Source organism: Schistocerca serialis, chromosome 1, assembly GCF_023864345.2.
Source record: "Schistocerca serialis cubense isolate TAMUIC-IGC-003099 chromosome 1, iqSchSeri2.2, whole genome shotgun sequence".
In the NCBI taxonomy this organism is placed as follows: Eukaryota; Metazoa; Arthropoda; class Insecta; order Orthoptera; family Acrididae; genus Schistocerca; species Schistocerca serialis.
Window position 1 is genome coordinate 825,018,964 of NC_064638.1, and position 21,068 is coordinate 825,040,031.

General features: G+C 42.4%; 2 protein-coding genes across 5 annotated transcripts in view; both read left to right on the plus strand.

Moving 5' to 3' along the window:
- Positions 1-21,068, plus strand: part of LOC126484461 (mitochondrial protein C2orf69 homolog) — a 219,530-nt gene that overhangs the window by 74,665 nt on the left and 123,797 nt on the right. The window lies entirely within an intron of this gene.
- On the plus strand, positions 8,139-12,716 carry LOC126436784 (potassium channel subfamily K member 10). Its single transcript, XM_050090472.1, has one exon. The coding sequence runs from the start codon at positions 8,139-8,141 to the stop codon at positions 9,345-9,347; it is 1,209 nt and encodes a 402-aa protein (XP_049946429.1). The 3' UTR covers positions 9,348-12,716.

The following is a 21,068-nucleotide window of genomic DNA, read 5'->3' on the forward strand; positions in this document are numbered from 1 at the left end:
CATGACCCCTGTTTAACAGCGGGATGTCAACCGTATGTGAGGGTAGTTTAGCGATCGCTTTTGCTGCCATTCCTGGAAACGGCTCTAGCCTGTTTGTTTTGCAACTGTGTCGGTGTGCAAAGGGTTCGGACAAAAGTAACTTTCGCATGAAATGCCATTGCCAAGTGACATAAATCGACGAAACTATCTATAAGAAATACACAGTGAGACGAATAGAAATGAGACTTTTATTGAAAGACAGTAATTACACTGAAGTCATGCGATTTATGATGGTCCGCTGGACATTATAAAAGGCGGGACATGGTTATTAATAGGCCGTGCGATTACCACGTGCAGCAACGCATCCTCTGAAACGTGTTCCGAAGCTGGCCAAAAAGTTACTAAGGTCGTATGGTAGGGCGTCCCTTTCCTCCACTGATGCAGTTAACTGCTGGGTTATGGTTGGTGCGTTTTGACGTGCTGTAATACGCCTCTTCACCGCACCCCTCACGTACTCGATTGGTTTTAAGTCGGGGGAACGAACAGGCCAGTCTGTTCGCCGAATGTGGGACCGAATGCGCCCCTGAAAAGACGCACATAGAGGAGAAGTATACTGTAACAATAACCTTGACTGGTGTGTGTACCGTGTTCAAAGATTTGGAGAACAGTAACCCCATGTAACATTATGCCTCCCTACACCATAAGACGTGGACCAACAAAACGGTAACGTTTGACAATGTCCCTGCGTGCATTACGTTTTCTCCCCTGTCGCCATCTAAGTTTCGAGCAGTATCACTACACAGATTGAATATGCAACCATCCGAGAAGATCATAGTATGAAGGCTTTCACGACCGGATGACATATCTTCTGGTAAACTGAAGAGTTTCATGGACCACGACCATACATCCCGCAAGGTTTACCAGAAGACATCCGAGAAGAGCACACGACCCCGCTTCTCGCTGGTCCGTTCCTTATGTTCTTGGACCGTCACGAACGACGCCGTCGATGTGCTGTGCTCAACGGAACACAACGCACTTGTCATCCGCCAGAGACCAACCCAATTCAATTCCTGTATCGTGGAGCGTGCGATTGCGTGCCTTGCAGTTCTGTTACATGTGGTTGCAATTGGACCCGTTATTTGACGGCTCTCTCTTCTTGCGGCTGTATTTGACCGTGCTCGACCACCTCGGGGTAGCAGTGCCTGTGGTTCGGAAAGCAGTATTGTGAGCAGTATCAAACCCCTGGCGTACATTCGTCACATTCATCCTTCTTAAGAGTTTCTCGATGATTCTCCCCTGTGTGAAATCGCCCATATTTTGTCTCCTGGCCATGTTGAAATGAGGACCAGCACCACAGCGCACCGTAACTGCTCGCTGAGTGACAAGTACTGTCCTTTTTCGTTCCTTTAACTGCCTCGTGTTGCACGGCAAGCACCATTTGGCGCTGTGGCACGCCATGCGACGTCCAACTTTACTGGGAAGCCCTTGCCAACATGCTGCCGCACTTTGTCCTGAAGCCTTGCGGGGCGGTCAAGCAAGCAAAATTTTATATTCAGGGTATACAATGGCTAAGAGGAACTCATTCAGATGCAAATTTTGTATAGAATCTGATGGGTATTCTATCGGGCCCTGGAGCTTCCACTATTAATAATGCCTGTATCACTTTTGTTTGCAGCGTTGCAAGAATTAATTTATGGCAGTATTGCCGTATTCTTTTTTGTAATGTGGCAGTGGAACTCAACATTTGTGCTTTTCTACCCTGAATTTCGGCTCCTCTCTGACTTCCGCTGACAGTCTCCACAATAACAACACAGGGATACAGTTCAAAGTCTGTTGATTGGAAGACATTCGAACTCCTTACTTCCAGTTTCCACAGAAATAAATGAAATTTATTAGTGGCAATTAAACCCTGCCAAGGTCGAGTTGTTCACGAAGTACTACTTCCTGCTAGCTCAGAGCTCCGCGTTCTCCGTGAGGCCTCTTTCTACCGAGCGCAAGCATGCCCACTAAAATCAACAACGGCCGAAAAAAAAAAATGTCGCACTTAGGGAGCTCACTTGCCCCACCCCCACCCGCCCTCCTTCCCCCCCCCCTCCCCCCCTTCACCGCGGCTTGCTTCCAACATTCCCAGAGGCTACAATCCCCTCCGGCCGCTGTGGCCGAGAGGTTCTAGGCCCTTCAGTATGGAACCAACCAACCGCTACGGTCACAGGTTCGAATCCCGTATTGAGATGGATGTGTGTGATGCCCTTAGGTTAGTTAGGTTTTAGTAGTTTTAAGTTCTAGGGAACTGATGACCTCAGATGTTAAGTTCCCTAGTGCTCCGAGCCATTTGAACCATTTTGAGCTACAGTCCCACGAACTACATACCACTGTGCGAAGCTCTTACAAATTTCAAGCCACTAGCCAATCAACCTCTGTATTAGAATTCAGGCATTTCCATTGGCTATTTAAAGCTTCCCGCAATGGCAATCTACAGCAAAGTGCTTCCTTCTGCCAGGATTTTAACAACTTTATTTCTTACAGGTGCTGTAAAAAAACCTGCCGTCAAGGGACAGTCACAAACTCTAAAACCAGTTTAGAATGCTTTGATCATATCCATTTACCAGGAATGTCAAAAACCGATCAGTCATCTCCAGTCTGGCCGGAAACCCCTATTATAGGATACCGGAAATCGGTCCTAGGTTTCACATACGTGAGCAGGAAGAACATGGGGGGAGGGGTGGATATGTTACACACACACACACTCACTCACTCACAGATAAACTTATTCCTGGTCGGCATGAGGATCAGCTTAGAGCTGAAAGATTCACATAACATGCAGGAGCAATGGCTGGTTTATTGCTTTTTATATAGGCCACATATATTCCTCTCTCAAACTTTTGTACGAAGAAGGAAACTTTTCTACACTACGCATAGCAACATAGAATTGATTCGTATATCTGATCTTGTGAAGCAAATCAGACAGACAAGACACCTGAAAAAGCTTAACTGACAATAATTCATAATTATCTAGAGAAAGAAAAGAAAAAAAAAACGGCAAACCAACACTGAGTAGGTGACTCCTACTGTACTATTGCTTCGACTACTGGATCTTTGATAAAAAAAAAACAAAAAAAACGAAAATAGCAAACTATTTAGGGTAGGTCAGTTCACGTAAAATGAAGTAATTTAAAGAGGTAGCAATCTACGAGGGTCACCAAACTCAATAATATACAAAAGAAATTTTTACTGCATATTTAAATTTATATGGAAGCAAACAACCTAAGTAGCAGGGATTTAGAGCTGTGTCAAACCAAAATATAATTATCATGGTTTCAGAAACAAGAAAAGAGAAACCATTAATAAAGATAGCATAAACTTTTACCTACAGCCTGTATATCACCTTATGTCAAACAAAACAGAATCAGTAAGTAAAAACTCAAAATTACATTCGTCAAAAATATGCGCTATCACTGTTAGCACAAAATAGATGATTGTATCAGCTCGGCAAAAGAAAATATTTGTGTCATTAATGAAGTCACCATGCACATCATTACCATAAATCCAGTCATTAGTAGGCTACCAAAGCCACGCATACGATATTTCCGATTCACACGTGTTTGTCTGGAAGATTCAAAAATTTCACTACCCAAAGTATGGAGCGTTCGGTTGTATACATTTAATCTCTGCTGTGGTTAGATATTTATCACTTTCATATCACTACTGCAAGTTAGTTGCACAATTAAACATTTCGCGGGACTGCAGTTAACAAAAAAGGTGCGGTGCGTGTGTGCTTAGTAGAAGCAACGGTCAACTTAGGAAAGTCTGTGCTTGTATCGTCCACACAAAAGACGTTTCTCATACTACTTCGATGATGAATCATGTCTTCGTTTCGGCGGTAAGTGGGGTCTCTAGTTAATTTATGTTCGTTGTTATTTGACATTCTCAAGTTGTAATACTGGTGATTTGTTACGTGAAAATGTGTGTATGAAAATCCCAGGTAAAGAGCGCCGAAATTCCACCAACGACTACTAGTTTCAGCTTATTCCCTTAAACTTCCAGTCTACGATACATACCAATAAAAATTATCACTTAATTCAGTATCAGTCATCAGGTATTAGACATCTTCATAATCTGTTGAGTACAATCGCTCTTGTTGAAATGTACACACTGAAATATTTTATAGAGCATGACAAAAATGAAGACATATAAAGTACATTTGCAAAGTGTTACGTAAATTATAACGTTAGCCATGTGTGTTTCCGGAGCTCATATTGCCACTCTTGGATTCAAATGCAAGGTGATTGACAGTGGTAACTAACATATAGGCCATGTATGGATGTAAATATGGCGCATCTCTCGCAAAGCTACTTGCAGGGACAAGGAAGTAGCTGTATTGCGGCTGTCAGAAAATTGGCCACATATGTACCGTTATTGCTAACTGCCAGATGGCACTAAGAAGCAACGAAGTTCTACAAAGTCGTGCCCCTATAATAATATAAAAAAATTGTAACGTAACGAACTTTCTAATAATTTTACGTATTATAAAGTGGAAGGAATTATGTACAGTCCTAATGATAAAAAAATCAAAAACCCATAATATTGAATAATAAAGCGAGTAATGCTGTAACCCGAAGTTTAGGTGCTAGTTACAATCAGCATTGTCATTGGCTTTAATTAGAAACCAGCAAACAGATGGAGAAAGCCCAAGTGGTACTGTTGAGCTATTGATATTGCATTAAGTACTGTTACAAGACTCGAACTTTATGAATATAACATAGTACCTTATACCTAGGTATCTGCTATAGATTATATCAAACAATACCACATATACGATGCACATCGAAATACAAGTTAACTGATGAACAATAAACAGAAATACTGCTCACAATCTATAAATTTTTTCATTGTGTACATAAAAAGAGTGATTCAGCAACAGATTATGCAGTGTGTAATGCCGGGTGGCTGATACAGAATTAAGTAATTTTTGTTGGTATTTATAATAGTATGGAAGTTTAAATACAAAATATATTATGCTGGTTTTCACCTTTTTTATGCATTTTTTTGTATTTTGGTTAGTCAGCGAGCCGAAATTACTGGTCAACGGGGGAACTTTGGCGATCTTGTCATGGGATCTTTACCCACACACATTAATTTATGTTGGCTGTTTCGTAATGCGAAATGCGTAATTTCTTGTGCCCTCGTCCAGTGCAGTTATTCCGCAATCAAGTACGGGAAATGTTTTGACAAGTTCCCATCAATTTCCTTAGGTGATGGGCAGGGTTAGCACGTGCATTCAACGTTCTTCTTCTCCCAGGCGGTGTGCAAAGCGCACACGATTACAACGAACTTGTTTCCCCCACATGTCACAATTATATATATATATATATATATATATATATATATATATATATATATATATATATATATATATAAATCATGCTTTGGATAATAGATACGCACGTTCGCTAATAAGATATGCTGTGTTCAGTAAACTAGTACAGATTCAGCCAGCTTGTTGACTTTTCCAAGTTCCCAGTCGAATCAGAAAATTTGAAGATTGTATACGAAGTGTAGCTGCTATATGCTTAACAGTTTACTGAGAATCAGGCTATACCAGTGTTCACAGTTCGTTGCTATATGTATCGCCAATGTCATAAGTCTTTCGTTGTCACAAGGAGCTAATCATAATAAAGCCTGCTACCGTTTGTGTTGAACCATTTCGTCATTTCCCTGGAATAATATGATAAAATAATTGAAATCTCGAACGAGGATAACCGGGACAAGCACTATTGGAAATTTTGGAAGTTTGTGGTAAGTTCCTACGGAACCAAACAGCTGAGGTCATCGGTCCCAAGGCTTACACACTACTTAATCTAACTTAAACTAACTTACACTAAGGACATAACACACACCCGTGTCCGAAGGAGTACTCGAACCTTCGACGGAAGGAGCCGCGCGTGTCGTGGCATGGCGCCTCAGACTATGCGGCGAAAAGCACTGGTACTGAGCCTTATAAAACAAGTCCAAAATCATATTAATTTTTGTAGCTATCAGTTAAATGGTAAGGTATTCATGCAACAAATAGGGGCTATAAAGGAAAAAACGCATGCAACATGGACGTGAAAATCTGTAGTTTGTCACTAACCACCTTAAGCTCTTGTTTAAGCAGGTTGAAAAATTTCCCTAATTTTTCATTCAGGTCGTCATGGAAGATCAGATTTGGATGTAGTGATATCTTTCTTGACTCAGAAGAGAATGTGAACTCTCTGAATTTAATGTATGAGGCTCTCTTCACGGCACGTCTTTTTTACAACCTCTCCCATTGGAACTTGTAGATCAGCGCTCTTAAGCTGATTATACAAGCTCTTGGCGGCTGGTGGAACTGTTGTTTGAATCTTCCCTATAAATTTTTTTCATTAATTTATCTTGGCAATGTTCCCCACCTGTCGAATTCATGCATCGGACGTGAAAAGTACCATTTTGCGGCTTAATTATGCTTCCTTAACATTCTTTGGACAAATCAGAATTGTAGCTGTGGTTTATTCCAGATCGAGTTGTTGAGAACAGTTTAGCATACACAGTTCGCGAATGTAACCAATTCCAGGAAGTGATCGCCGTTCATGTAGTCAAAGAATATCCGTTCTTCTCATCTATTTCAGCGCTAGGAATTATCTTTATTTATACTTTGACAGCTTTCGCTTGACGCGCTGATCTTCAGTTCTTGTGGAATTTCATAAAAATTTCATAAGAATATGATCTCCCAGTAAACATTTCTGCTACGTTAAGCTACAAGAGCATATACAGGATCTGAACTGGAGTGGTGGTGGTGGTGGTGGTGGTGGTGGTGGTGGTGGGAGGGGGGGGGGGCGGGAGGGGAGGCGCAGACCATCCTGGTACTGGATTGGTGGTCTGACTGTTTGGCGTAACAGGACGCGAAGTGAGCTTCTGAAGAATTATTTTTTTTCCCGCGAGGGTGGGGGGGGGGGCGTCGCTTAGTACGCCAGTACACTATGGTGATACCTCATGGGATACCTCATTGGACCTCCTTTTGCCTTGCAGTGACTGGACAAGTCGTTCGAATTCCCCTGCAGAAATACTGAGTCATGCTGCCTCTATAGCGTCCACAATTGCGAAAGAGTTGCCACTGCGGGATGTTGTGTACGAACTGACCTCTCGATTATGTCCCATAAATATTCGATGGCTGGTAAAATCATTACTCGAATTACCCAGAATGTTCTTCAAACCAGTGGTGAACAACTGCGGTCCGGTGACTTGGCGCATTGCCATCCATGAGAATTCCATCGTTGTTTGGGGACATGAAACCCATGAATGGGTGCAAGTGATCTCAAAGTAGCCGAACATAACCATTTCCAGTCAGTGATTGGTTCAGTTGGTCCAGATGACCCAGTCCATTCCGTGTAAATACAGCCAACATCATCGTGTAGGCACCACCAGCTTGCAAAGTGCCTTGTTGCCATCCTGGATCCATGGCTTTGTGGTGTCTGCACCACACTCGAACTCTACCATCAGCTCATAACATAGATCGTTGTACCCTCCTAACGAATCCGTTCGTCGTACGTCCCTTTCTGATTTCTGAGGCTTTTTCACGCAGTGTTGCTTGTCTGTTAGCACTGACATCTACGCAAATGCTGGTCTCGGTTGTTAAGTGAAAGCCATCGGTCACTGCGTTTGAGAGGTAACGCCTGAAATTCGGTATTCTCGGCACACTCTTGACACTATGGTTCTCGGAATATTGAATTTGCTAACGATTTGCGAAATGGAATGTCACATGAATCTAGCTCTAACTGCCATTCCGTGTTCAAAGCCTGCACGCTATAATGACGTAGGAAACATTTTCATATGAATTGCCTGAGTCCAAATGGCAGCTCCGGCAGTGCACTGCTCTTTTATACTTTGTGTACGCTATACTACCGCTTCTGTATATATTCACATCGCTGTGCCACTACTTTTGTCACCTCACTGTATTAAGGGCACACTTCCTGAGTATGCTACACTGGCCAACACGCCGTCACAAAATATCATGTTCAGTCATACGATCTTAGATTGTTTGGGTGACGTGTTTCGCAAGAACTTCCAGGTCTCGGAGTGTCGCTTCTTTGTGTTTGGGACATGAGCGCGAGGGGGGGGGGGGGAGTGGTGGAGGGAGGTAGTCGATGCTCGGCTCTCGGAACGGCGTCAAGCCGAGCTTCGCACGTCGTCGCCGCCTTGGCGCCGTGCCACGGAGTGCGAGAATAGAGCCGAAGGCCGGCGCAGTAGAGGTAGAGGCGGAGGCAGCGGCTGCAGTGTTGGCCGCGATGCGGGGCGCGGTCGGAGCGGGCCGAGCCCACGGCGGCTCGGTGCGCAGCCACGGCTCCTCGTCGGACGCCACCGACGTGGACCCCCGCGAGCGCCTCAAGGCCTGCTGCCGCCGCCTCGTCGCCTTCATGTGCACCCAGGTAGGGGTGGGCGCGCTCGTCGTCGGCTACGCGATCGTGGGCGCCGTCGGCTTCATGTGGCTGGAGCGCGGCCACGACAGTCCGCTGCTGGAGCAGGAGCGCACTGTCATCGGCATGCGGGCCGCCTGTGCCGACGAGCTGTGGGACCTAGTGGACCGGCACAACACGCTGGACGGCGCCGCCGCGTGGGCGCGCGACGCGGACGTGGTGCTGCGCCGCTTCCAGGACGTGGTGGCGCGCGCCGCGCGTGCCGGCTACACGGGCGCCAGCCTCGACAACACGTGGTCCTTCCCCGCCGCGCTCATGTTCTGCCTGTCCGTCTTCACGATGATCGGCTACGGCAACCTGGTGCCCCGCACCTCGTGGGGCAAGGCCGTCACCGTGCTGTACGCCGTTTTCGGCATCCCCCTGTACGTGCTGTACTTCATGAACATGGGGAAGGTGCTCGCGACGACGTTTCGCTGGCTATACGCGCGCGTGCACGAGTGCAGCCGCGACAGGTCTCCGCGCCTGCGCCGGGGAGGTTCCGTGGGCCCCGCGCCCCCGCCGCGCCGCGTCATAGTCCCGTCCACCGCTTGCCTCTGGGTCATTGCCGCCTACATCCTCGCCGGCACCATCATGTTCGCCGAGTGGGAAGGCTGGAACTACCTCAACAGCACCTACTTCTGCGTCACCAGCTTGTGTAAAATTGGCATAGGTGATTTTGTGCCCGGTGCCAACATCAGTGACTCACACGGCGGCAGCCAGACCAAACTTGTTATCAACTTCGTATACCTCTTGCTGGGAATGGGACTGGTGGCGATGTGCTATAATCTCATGCGAGAGGAAGTGCGTGTGAAAGTGCGAGAGGTGAAACGGGAACTCGGGCAGTGTCTCGAAGATACCCGGACGCGTATGGCGTACTGCACTGAGCCTTCGGAAAATTGACAGCTTAGCCGTGGTTTTGTGCGTGGTACACTGACTTGCGACGAGAGGTGGCGCTGTAAGATTTGCCACTCACTGTGAAAAATACTCTTAAAGTTTACGAAACTCAGCACTCACCTTATGTGAGAGTAAGTTATTTAACAAAAGGATTTTTGCTATTGCTATATGCAAAGGTACTTACAAAAATTGACGTTTTCAAATTTTCTGACATAGGCACCTAGCTTTGTGACACACTGGTCAACGTATCCCCAAGCTCGTGGATGCCTTCTAGAAGAGGAAAAAAAAAATCATCTGGTCCGTTTCGTTACTGCCTTCACTCTGCCGCTTTATCTTTTGAAAACTTCTGACCCAGCAAAAGTTATTTTAAAACCTCAAATTTGAAAGTAAACGGTAATACAAAATAAAAATTTTAGTTCAAAATAATATCCAGAACAGAAAATAATTTATTGTGCATGTCATTGAAGCTGCGGAACGCTCTGTCACAAGCATCTATTGGCTCAGTCTTCGCTACGTGGAGGATGTAACAACAGTTGCGAACAACACGTCATTTAATGTTCTTGTATACAAGAGAAGGCGTTTCTCTCTCGCTCGCTCTCTCTCTCTCTCTCTCTCTCTCTCTCTCTCTCTCATTCTCTCTCTCTATTTTTTTCCATTTTTGTTTTTTCCATGGAGCAGCAGTACTCCTTGTAATAGGCCTCCATGGCAGTTTTGATTGTATGGCAGGCTTCAGCTGCCTCACTCCCACATCACTCTATTGAGAAGTGGTTGCAGATTGGCATTTCTCCCGGAAGTTTTCCAGTATAGGAATCTTCACATTCCTAAAGATTGTCAGCACGACTTTCAGTGAATGCCCGTCTTTGAACGTTTTCTTGTTCTGAGATGAGGTCTGCTTCACCTCGCAGGTCGCGCTTTGATCAAGAAGAGCATCGTCTCCACACCCATGATGTCCTAAGACATGTCTAATATACGTGCTGCGATCGTCAGTCAGTTACCTTCAAGCTCATTCGTTACCCCTACAGACAAAATCGGAGTGGGTGATACTGTATACGGATCCGTGACTCGTGTTTAATTCCAGTTATTGTGTCAGCAATGACGTGCGTAGTGACACGAATTTACTAGTCAGTCTGTTTACCTATGTCTGTTCAGAAAGACATTCGTCTTGTCACAAATATTGTATCTTTGTTTTTTAATCTTTCCGCCCATTCAAAAACTACTGTCTCATTATTCTGACTTCGATCGCAAATGTTTTCAATCCTTCTGACCACAATACATGAATAACAAACACTCAGGGTGTGTGGCGGAGCGTATTTCTGGTACATCTCTGTTCCTCCTCCTCCGTGTTCTATTCGCAAATGGCACATGGAAAGATTGTCAGTAAAATTATGTATTAGCTCAAATTTCTCGGATTTTCTCGTTATGCTCATTTCGCGAGAGGTATGTGGAAGAAGGTAATATGATGCCTGATTCTTCTTGGCACGTACGCTCTCGAAATTTCGATGGTAAAGTTCGTCGCGATTCACAATACCTCTCTTGTACCATCTGCCATTGGAGTTTGTTAAGCACATCTTTAACGCTCTAGCGCCGACCAAAAGATCTCGTGCCGAAACTCGCCGCTGTTCGTCGGATCTTCTAGTTAGTTTCATGTTCCATGGATCTTTTTGCACGATAAATCTTAAAAGATGTGGGACGAGTGATTTTACATCCACATCACAATTTAATTTGTAAATATGGTTACATGCTGAACATTTCTAAGTTGTTTTCTTTTTTAAATTTTTTCTCCCTTCTATTAATCTAACCACATGAGGGTCCCAGACAGATAACCAATACTTAAGAACCGGAAGAATCGCTAAAACACTTCTTTTGTGGACGAATCACGTTTCCTTAAGAGTCTTCCTACAAACCTCAGCCTACCATCTCCTTTTCCTGTTGTTAGTTGCATGTGGTAATTTCACTTAATGTTGCACCGGTTGGTTATTCCTAGGTATGCTACGGCAGTTACTTACAGATTCCATTGTTTTGTTATCAATATAGTAATGGTAAAGCAGTGAATTTATGCGCATAACATTACATTTATTTACGTCCAGGACCAACTGCCAGTCTCTGCATCATTCCTCTACAGGTCTTCTTGCAGTTCGCTTGTCGTATGACATTGTTGCCTTCTTATAGGTAGCAAGCATCATCTGTGAACAATCTCACGGAGCGTCTGACGTTTTCCACTAGATTGTTGATGTATATTGTAAACAGTAGAGGTTCTATCAAACTTACTTGCGGTACACCTAAAATTACCTTTACATCTCCAGATTTTCTTTCACAGTGAGCGCCGTTTCGAGTTCTTTCGGCAAGGAAGGCATGAATCCAGTCTTAAATCTGGCCCGATCTCGGTAAGCTCGTACTCTTTTCTCTAAACGACAGTGCGAAACTGTATAAAACATCTTTCTGAAGACAAGGAACACGGCATCAAACTGGACGCCAATGTGTACAGCGCTCTGGATGTCATTGCTCACAGTACCATCATTGCGTTCTGTTGTTAAGGTACTATACGTAACTGACTGTCATGTGAAAGACCAGGTTCGCTTCTCGGTGCCACCACAAATTTTTCCGTAGCAATGGCTTGCACTCAACCTAATGAGTTGTGTTGAGGACCTGCTTGAATGGGAAATGGTGCCTTCGAGGGCTTGATTGTAGAGCTAGGTTTGCTTTTTTCACTCCGTATTGCTGTGGAGGTTCGGAAGAGTTGTGACAAAGGGAGAGTTATTTAGATCTCATAAATATTGGTTGTTTCAGTTGTAATGAGTTCTCTTTATCTACTTATTTTACATGCAGAATGTGTTGTGCTTTTACTAGACTATATTTCGAATGAACACAGGCGAGAGAACATGAAAAGTAAGCTTATGATGAATGAAGTCGGAACAAACTGAAAAACTGTGTTTATTTCTTCATCAAATTCCTGACAATGTTTGATATGTAGCTTTTCATTTCCTCTTTGCTGATGACAGAATTTATTTTCTTGGTTAAAATCATGATCTGTGTATTTATTAAACTGATAGTATAAGCTGTTAAATGTTTATATTTTGTTTAATGTTACATAGCAATTAAAAAATGAATTCTGAGTAACCATTATAGTGGCTTGACAAAACTCTCTTGTTTTTACTCTGATTACCATTTGACATTCGTAGCTTACTTACAGTAAGTTTTTCTATTATTAGCAAACGTAAAGGAAAATAAAGTTGTGCCTGAAATCCAATTGACATGTTACTGATATACAGATCAGTCTCTGTAGACCATTTTCTAATGCTTTTATTGGTATTTTTTAAAGATGATCTAAAAAACTGAAAGCTATGTTTTGTGGCATGTGAGTTCGAAATATTAAAAACAAATCGATAATTTTTTTCTTCAATTTTGTTCGCTGTTTCCTTTCCTTTTGTTCCTATTTCGAATTTTTTCCTCACAATCTAGTTTGAAATAGCCAAATACAAGGTGTACATAATACAAGATAAATGTTTAATGTGGTTGATTAAATTTCATCAATTTTGTCATCCATTGTTTACCTTCAAATACAAACGCCATTCTTCTTGTCTGAATTCGTCTATGCCAAATTGCGGAGAAGTGGGTACGAACATTCCTGTTTTGCAAGGGGGTACTCAGAAAAGTGAGAACAAAAAGGTAATGTAACTGGCAGGAAGCGGTAATGACTGACAGTATTGTCAGAACAAAATAAGTACATTTTACTTCAAGACATTAAACTAACTGCTGTCACCTTAAACTTCAGCTTTTGAGATACGAATGACTTTCTTGAGAGAGGTAAAATGTAACCAGACAATGAATGAGATGGAAGAGAAAAAGTGAATGCAAATTGTGAAACAATTAACTACAGGGATACTTACAATTCATATGTAACCACGTATATAAACAGTACTGCCAGAAGTAAAATGCATGTTAACAACAAATGATGTTCTTGTTGTCTTTAGTTTGAAGATTGGTTTGATGCGCGCTCCATACTAGTCTACCCTCTGCAAGTCCTTCGTCTCAGATCTGTTCACAACTACTACATCTTCATCCACTGGAACCTGCCTGTTATGTAGTCAAACGTTGCTCTCTTTACAGTTCCGGCCAAATTCCATCCATTACCAAATTAACTACTCCTTGATGTCTCATGACGTTTCCTATAAACCTATGCCTACTTTTTGTTAAGTTGTTGCATAAAACTCTTTCCTCCCTAATTCGATGAGTTATTACCTGTTATTAGTTACATAATATACCCAGTTAATCTTCAGCATTCTTCCGAAACAACCAATTTCAAAAGATTCTGTTCTCTTGTCTGTGCTGTCACCCACCCACCTTTTATGTGAGGCTACACTCCAGACAAATACTTCCCGGAAAGACGTTCTAACGCCTAAACTTCTATTCGAATTAACAAAATTCTCATTTTCAGAAGAGCATTGTCTTCCTGTTGCCCGTTTGCGTTTTATATCGTCTCCATGGGTGTCCGCAAAAATTTACGCTATATTTTGAATTTGTTGTCTTATATAACTGTTTCAGCCAGTTTATTAACAGGAAAGGATATTACTGTTATCCATTTCATAATAATTGACCCCTACTTTGAGCTCCTATTCTGATCATATTGCATTACGAACATTGATGTGTTACACCTTGCCGGAATAGAGGAAATGTCTACTTTTATTTAGTGTATGAATATTACATTTTAGTTGAATAAGGCGTCATACGCGGTAATATATAAGAGAAACCGTGCTTTTTGTAGTTTTTTTCGGCAATGTCAACTTGAAGGACAAATAAAAATCAGACCGTAATTAGGAGAAAAATTTCGTGTGCACAGTTTAAAGATACAGCCTTGTTCTAATTATAGGCGGAATTTCGTTATTTTCTGATAACTCGTTTCATTGTTATTATGTCAAACGCAATTGCGATGAGCTTAACGTTATAGCTATTGCGACGCAGAAGGCACTGGTGTTAAGCTTGAACTTTTATTGGTTACATCATATGTTTTTACAAAAGAAAACTCCTCGTGTTTGTTCGTTAAGAGTTTGTAAAGCAATTGTGTTAGTAACTGCAATACATGCTAGGCTGTGCTGGACCGTAGTTGTCACATCAGCGCGTTGTTACGCGCCATAAGCGCCTGTTCATCAGCGAAGAATGGCAGCTTCGTAGTCGCATTCCAGAACGGCATTGCGGCGTTCGGTTTTCGTTGAGAGCAGAGGAGAAATTGCAAATAAATGCTCGATATGCAAGCAGCTCACAATAAATGAACATTTGTGTATCACATTTCAACAGTAAATGAAAAAGTCGATTAGCACAAATAAATTTTGCTGTAAAGAATGACCACTGAAATAAAACCTACCTTAATCGCTTTCGCTGCTGGTTGAGGTTTCGCTGCCGCTATTGCAGTCGTCTACTTGTATCAGCAACGGTTTGATTGCTATGTCAAGACAGTGGGCTCTTCGTGCATTACTGTTTTCAAGTTTGTGTAAATGACTCACTGAATTCCTCCAGACACTTTGGGAAGTACTTTCCAGAGCGGAATGACACAACTGTATATTATCATGTATTTTAAAATTCTCCGTTTCTACCTTGTTCTTGATGAATGCGAAATAAGTTTAGTGGCGTTCAGTTCACATCGCGCTACAGGCAACCACAAGAGATTGATTTCCTTGACCACTGATCGCAATATACTTCGCAAAATGCATTCCTGCGCCATGAAGTGCTGTCGCACGTGTTCCAATAGGCCAGCTTTAGTAAGTTCCTCGTATGATATGCCATTAGATGGAAGATTTCATTATTGCTTTCCATCCATTCTATAATAGAATCCTTCCTCCATTTCGCAGATGAATTTCGTGACACTGGATTTGTCACCATGAGATGTGGAGACTGATCCAAACAATCGCATATCTGGTAATTTTCCGAGAACACTACTAAACCACTCTTTGTAGTGTCTGGCATTCATTTCATAATGATAATTTTCACCTCCTTCTTGCCCAGTAAAAACACACGCCAGCACTTTGTACGAGTCCATCTTCGTTCCCAATGTGACACATTATAATCCTTTTTCCAGAATCTGACTGTTTTTGAATTCCTCCTTTCTAGCTACTTCACTCTTGAATACTTCCTCTGTGATAATCGTGTAAATTTTCTGATGCATAAGGCATTTCTGGAATGATTTGCACCACTCCAGCTCTCGTCAGTGTAATAGTAATAAATAGTCCATCTGGTGTTGCGCAAGTATCTTATTTCCCGCAAGAACTCGTATCTCTTTCATGCTGCTTTGTTATTTTCCATCGGTATAGGTGTTTTGTTGAAATTTTTGTTTCTGAAGTCCAATTTTTGAATAGCACGCCAAAGGTTTGCGTCACTTACCAGGAAAATCTTCCACTACAGTCTTCACGTTTCCAACGCGCCTGCCACTGTGGGAAACTGCTTGTTCACGTAGAAGTTGTGGAGCGTCTTCTTATGACCGCTTGGATAAACCCGTCCAATACAAGCTTCTGTCGCCTGACAGAATTCTTCGTTGGTGATGTAGGACATGAAGTTTCTGTATATTCTCTCGAAACTCGCTTCACTGTACTTTCACTAATACTGAGACATTCAGAAGTTCTCTTTCTGGCTATGATATGGAACTGCTCACGTCCTGTTCCTTTTCGGCCTCAAAGCAGGCACGCGCACTGATGATCATATACTTTTCACAACTCCCTAAATTATGCACACTGCACCTAATTATTTTACGAACACGTCTCACACGAATACACAATAATGGAAGGAAGGACGATTGTTTCCTATATGACGGGAAGCCGCTATGTAAACACTGCAACAATGTATAATGAAGTGAAAATACTGTTCAGAGGTCTGACAATTTAGTACACGCGAGCACAGGGTGCATAGAAACGCAAAAGCAAATAGAGATGTGATATTAACGCTTTATGTAAATTTACGTGCATAAAAACATAAGAGCTGTGAAAAGCAACAACAGAGTTTGCATTTACACTCTTCGTCTCGTTAATGTGTGTCACCATTAGGCAAATGCCAGCAGGTTACGCCCCCCCCCCCCGGGCCCCCCCCCCCCAGTATTAGGGCAAAACGACTGATTAGAAAGCAAAGACAATTCGTCTGGAAGTTGAGTATGGTTATATCTTTAAACTGTACAAAGGAAATTTTTCTCGGAATTGCGGTCTGACTTATAGGCCTAAGACTCCTCAAATTTGATTGATGACCTCAGATGTTAAGTCCCATTCTGCTTAGAGCCATTTGAACCATTTGGACTCAAATTTGCCAGTCGCCAAACAATGATATATCGCCAAAAAATGAAAAAAACACGCTTTCTCTTAAATATTACCGTGTATGTCGCCCCCTTTTCAACTAAAATGTAATATTCATACACGAATAAAAGTAGACACTTGCACGATTCCGGCAAGGTATTCTCCGCCATGCACCATGCAGTGGCTTGCGGAGTATGTATGTAGATGTAGGGGGTATTTAGATGTACAGAGAAGAGCAGCTCAAATGGTCACAAGTTTGTTTAACTTGCTGGAGAGTGTTGCAGATTGTTGAAAGAACTGATTTGGGAGACTCTTGAAGACAGGCGTAAACTATCCCGAGATACCTTCTTACAAACTCAAGACTCTTTCTGTGATGACTCTAGGAATATACTAAAAGCATGCTGCATATCGCTTCCACATGGACCGTGAGGACAAGATTAGATTAATTATAGCATGCACAAAGGCATTTAAACAGTCATTCTTTCCGCGCTCTGTACATGAATGGAACGGGAAAAACCCGTAACAGCTAGTTCAAAGGGACTTAACCTCCGCCGTGCATTTCACAGTGGCTTTCATAGTATGGATGTAGATATGGTGCCCGAAAAATAAAATTTGAAGGGAAGTACGCAAAATTAATTGGACACAAATGTTTGGTAGTTACGCACGCCATGTTTTAGGTACATTACTGTAGTACCTAAACAGTAAGCACATATCTTTAGTATATGTTTTCATCCTAACGATCTTAAGTTAAATCTTTACATGATTAACCCAGCGTCCCCAATGAGTTAACCAAGTTAACAGAGATATGGCAAGCCACCATATTTGCATTTGGAAAGACTGCGGTTCAAATCTCTCTGACTATCCAGATTTAGGTTTCCTGTGATTTACGTAAATTGCGTAAGTCGAGTACCGGTACGTTTCCCTTGAAAAAGCTGGAACGAAAGATTTCCCATCCTTCCCCAATATGAGCTTGTTCTCTGTGTGATGACCTTACCCTTGATTAAACTTTAATCTTCCTTCCTACATATCTTCCAAACGACTTCAGAAATGAAACTTTAAATGTTCACGAACATATATCATTTATATTCCACTGATGTTTACATTGAAAATTAAAAATCGAATGTCAGATTGTGGAAAAACGTTCAATATCAACAAAATTAACCAGCGAAACATGTCACTGTAATTCTTCTCAAAGCGGAGAAAAAGGAGTAAACTAAAAAAAAAAAGGCTCATTCAATTTTGATTTGATGCCTTCTATAACAGTTTTTTGTTTATGAAATTTCGCATGTGATAACGTTAATTTCATTGTTTTCGTGTCTTCTTATTCTTTTATGTTGTTCGGCATAACAAAATTCCAGAAACTGAGTGTAAAAGGTCCATTGGAAAATCTTCCTTAACAACGCCCAGATTTGACTATTGACAACCAAATAAGACGATCACTGTCTTCTCAGTTTACATGTTATTGTTCATCCAAGGCAACTGTACTGCAAAATTCATAACTCTTGAGTGATGCATCGCATACACTTTGAATAAGGTCTCATCTACAGGAGAGGATATCTTTTTGATCCTGAAATTCCGTTCTTAGTTGTTCCCCTCTAGAACAGAAAATTGCATTTTTCTCGTGCGTTTGGGGCCATAGCTGAAATAATAGACGCACACACATACAGTATAGAATGCTGTGTTCTTCAGAGCGTGATGGTATAGTGCAAAATTGAGTACAGTTCCAGCAAGGACAGATGGTAAACTACTGTTGCGGTTGTGAGTAGGGGAAGGAGCTGTGGTGATGGATGTCGGGCAGATACACTGCAGCCATGTTTATTTTGGAACTGTAATATGAGGAGACAAGAGTGAAACAATTTGGGACTGTGTTTTGGCAATGTAGACACTGCTGTCAGCAAGGACAGAGTATAATTTACAGGGATCAACCTGACAACCAAATGAACTCAGTGTAGTACTTGACTGTGGCAGTACTAAATCTGCAGTCTAGAGAATGATCTCTAGATTACAGAAAGAGGCAAGTGCCCTCGTTCCCCTTGTGTGCGGGCACCAGTGCCTAGGGCTATTGATAAAATATCGATGTACCGGTATTTTTTCCAATAAATATCGATATATGTCAGTGATATACTTCCCACGATATGTCGGTATTGATTGTAATAGCAATATCGACTGCTGATATTTTTATTTTATTTTAAATTTTTTTCGTTATTTTCGGTTAAGTATATGAAATTGTTCTTTTGAAATTGTAGTAAAATACAGTCTTACCTTACTTTCACTGTATGAAGGGGTCTTACTACTTTTTGAGCACCCGTCATGTCCTGTCTTTCGCTTTGACTGTGTGAAGCATGTTTATCTAGCAGAAAGTAGTAGTCCGGTTACACTTGAAAGGAAGGGGGGGGGGGGGGGGGGGGGGAGGCGAATGGTATAACAAGATTTCCGATGTGGAGAAATAGCCTACCTGTTGCGTTAAAAAAAATTAACGCAACTAGTGTACTATTTCTTCACATCAGCATTCTTCAAAAACAGTTGCTGAAAAAAATTACCATGGTCTAAATGACAAGACTGATTTTTGCGGTGGGCGGAGACACGTGAGGAGATATGCTGACGTAATCGGCGCTAGGCGCTACCAACAGAAACTGCAGCGTTAACTTCACCATGCAGTTTTGGCACTAGAGTTGCTAGGTCGCTCGCGTTCCAGAAATGAGAAACAGGGAAATCTGCATGAAGTGTACCAGACAAATCAGATATATCTGATGAAACCAAACAACAGACCCATCGGACACCTTTTATTGTGCCACTTACATGCCGTTACCATTGTTAGTAAAAGTGGTTATCGGCAATCCACGAACGTGCATAGCTTTCCTTTCAATTCTTTCTTCTTCTGGGTGATATGCAGGCACTAGCTTGTTAATTGTACAGAATATCTAATAATAAATCAATACTTGCATATACAGATCTAAAACCGATTGTATATTTACAGTGTGCAGCCGATATTTTTATAGGCCCGAAGACCAACTTCTTTCGTCGATATATCGATACATATTTCGATATATTATGGGACGAGAATTATATTTTTTAAATATCGATATATCAGATCCCCCATATGTTTAAAAATATCAACAGTCCTAGTGTGGGCAATAGTAATGGCTCCGGGTGGTGCGTATTCTTCCGGAAGAGGACCGTGTGAATCTTCGTGATTTGCCACGCTCCGGACAGCCGGTAACAGCTGCAACTCTGCAGGATGTAGGAGACATTGAGGCAGCAATTTTGAGCTACTGGCGTGTGCAGCTGCGAACCTTACCGCAGCACTTCAACGTTTCGTATGGTGCGGGGTACGATATTGTTCATGACACGTTGAAATTTCGTGAAGTCAGTGCTCGCTGGGTGCGTAAGAACTTGACACAACCAAAAGGGCCAGCGAGATGTCAAGCGTAGATTACTTTAGCGTTACGCTACAGAAGGGCATGACTTTCTGAAAGGAATCGTTACTGCTGATGAGTCGTGGGCATATCACTATGCGCCCAAGACGAAGCAGGCCTCTGTGGAGTAGAAACCTCAGTACGCTAGGAAAGTGCTTGTGACAGTGTTCTGGATATGGATGGTGTGTTACTGGTGGTCTTTGTGAACACGGAGCCACTGTAACTGCTGCTGTCCACATTAAAGCTTTGGTTAAGTTGCATCGTGCCCTTCGTGACAAATGCCACAACATTAACACCGACGGTGTCAAACTTCTTAATGACAATCGCACGCCCCAATTTTGCTCCTCCTGTTCGTGAGAAAATCGTCAAATTAGGATGAGAGGTGCTCCAGCACTCACCATACAGTCCGGACTTTGCATCTCGGACTTTACCTGTTTGTTCCCATGAAGAAATTCTTGGCCGGCCAACGCTTTGCGACAGATGGTTATACTCCAACCAAATGGACTTTTACAATAGGTACCATGTGTTGAGGACGTTGGTAACCATGTAGAAAAGTAGGTAAAGGATGTAAGTTCATTTGTGATTTTTTTTTGTTATGTTACCCATTAAACTTTTTGTCAATAAAATTATTGTGCGTTACTTTACAATCATCCCTCTTAGCTGCCGATTTTCCATTACCACAATCGATTTTCGCTTCCATGTATCATATGCGAATTATAACGTGGCAACTGACGAGCGGGGAGAGCGTTGCTGTGGGGAAAGTTGGGATGCACGGGGAAACAAACTCCGCTTACAGGTACTGTACGTACGCAGTGCAGGCAATAGAAAACTGTTTTTTGAGCTGCTATTAGCTCCTGATAACCGACTTCTTTTTTCGAATTTGAGGAAAAGGTAAACCCGGAATGGGATTAAAAAAAAATCACAATCAAAACAGCCCAACAAAACACGGACGGTGAAAGAACAGATCAGCAACAAAGCGGACGACAATGCAGTCAACACCGGCTATTGATACGCTGCCCAGTTGGCCACGATCTACAAATCAC

What these genes read in the sequence shown, in the direction of transcription:
- LOC126436784 (XM_050090472.1), top strand. Translation starts at nt 8,139, where the DNA reads ATGCTCGGCTCTCGGAACGGCGTCAAGCCGAGCTTCGCACGTCGTCGC.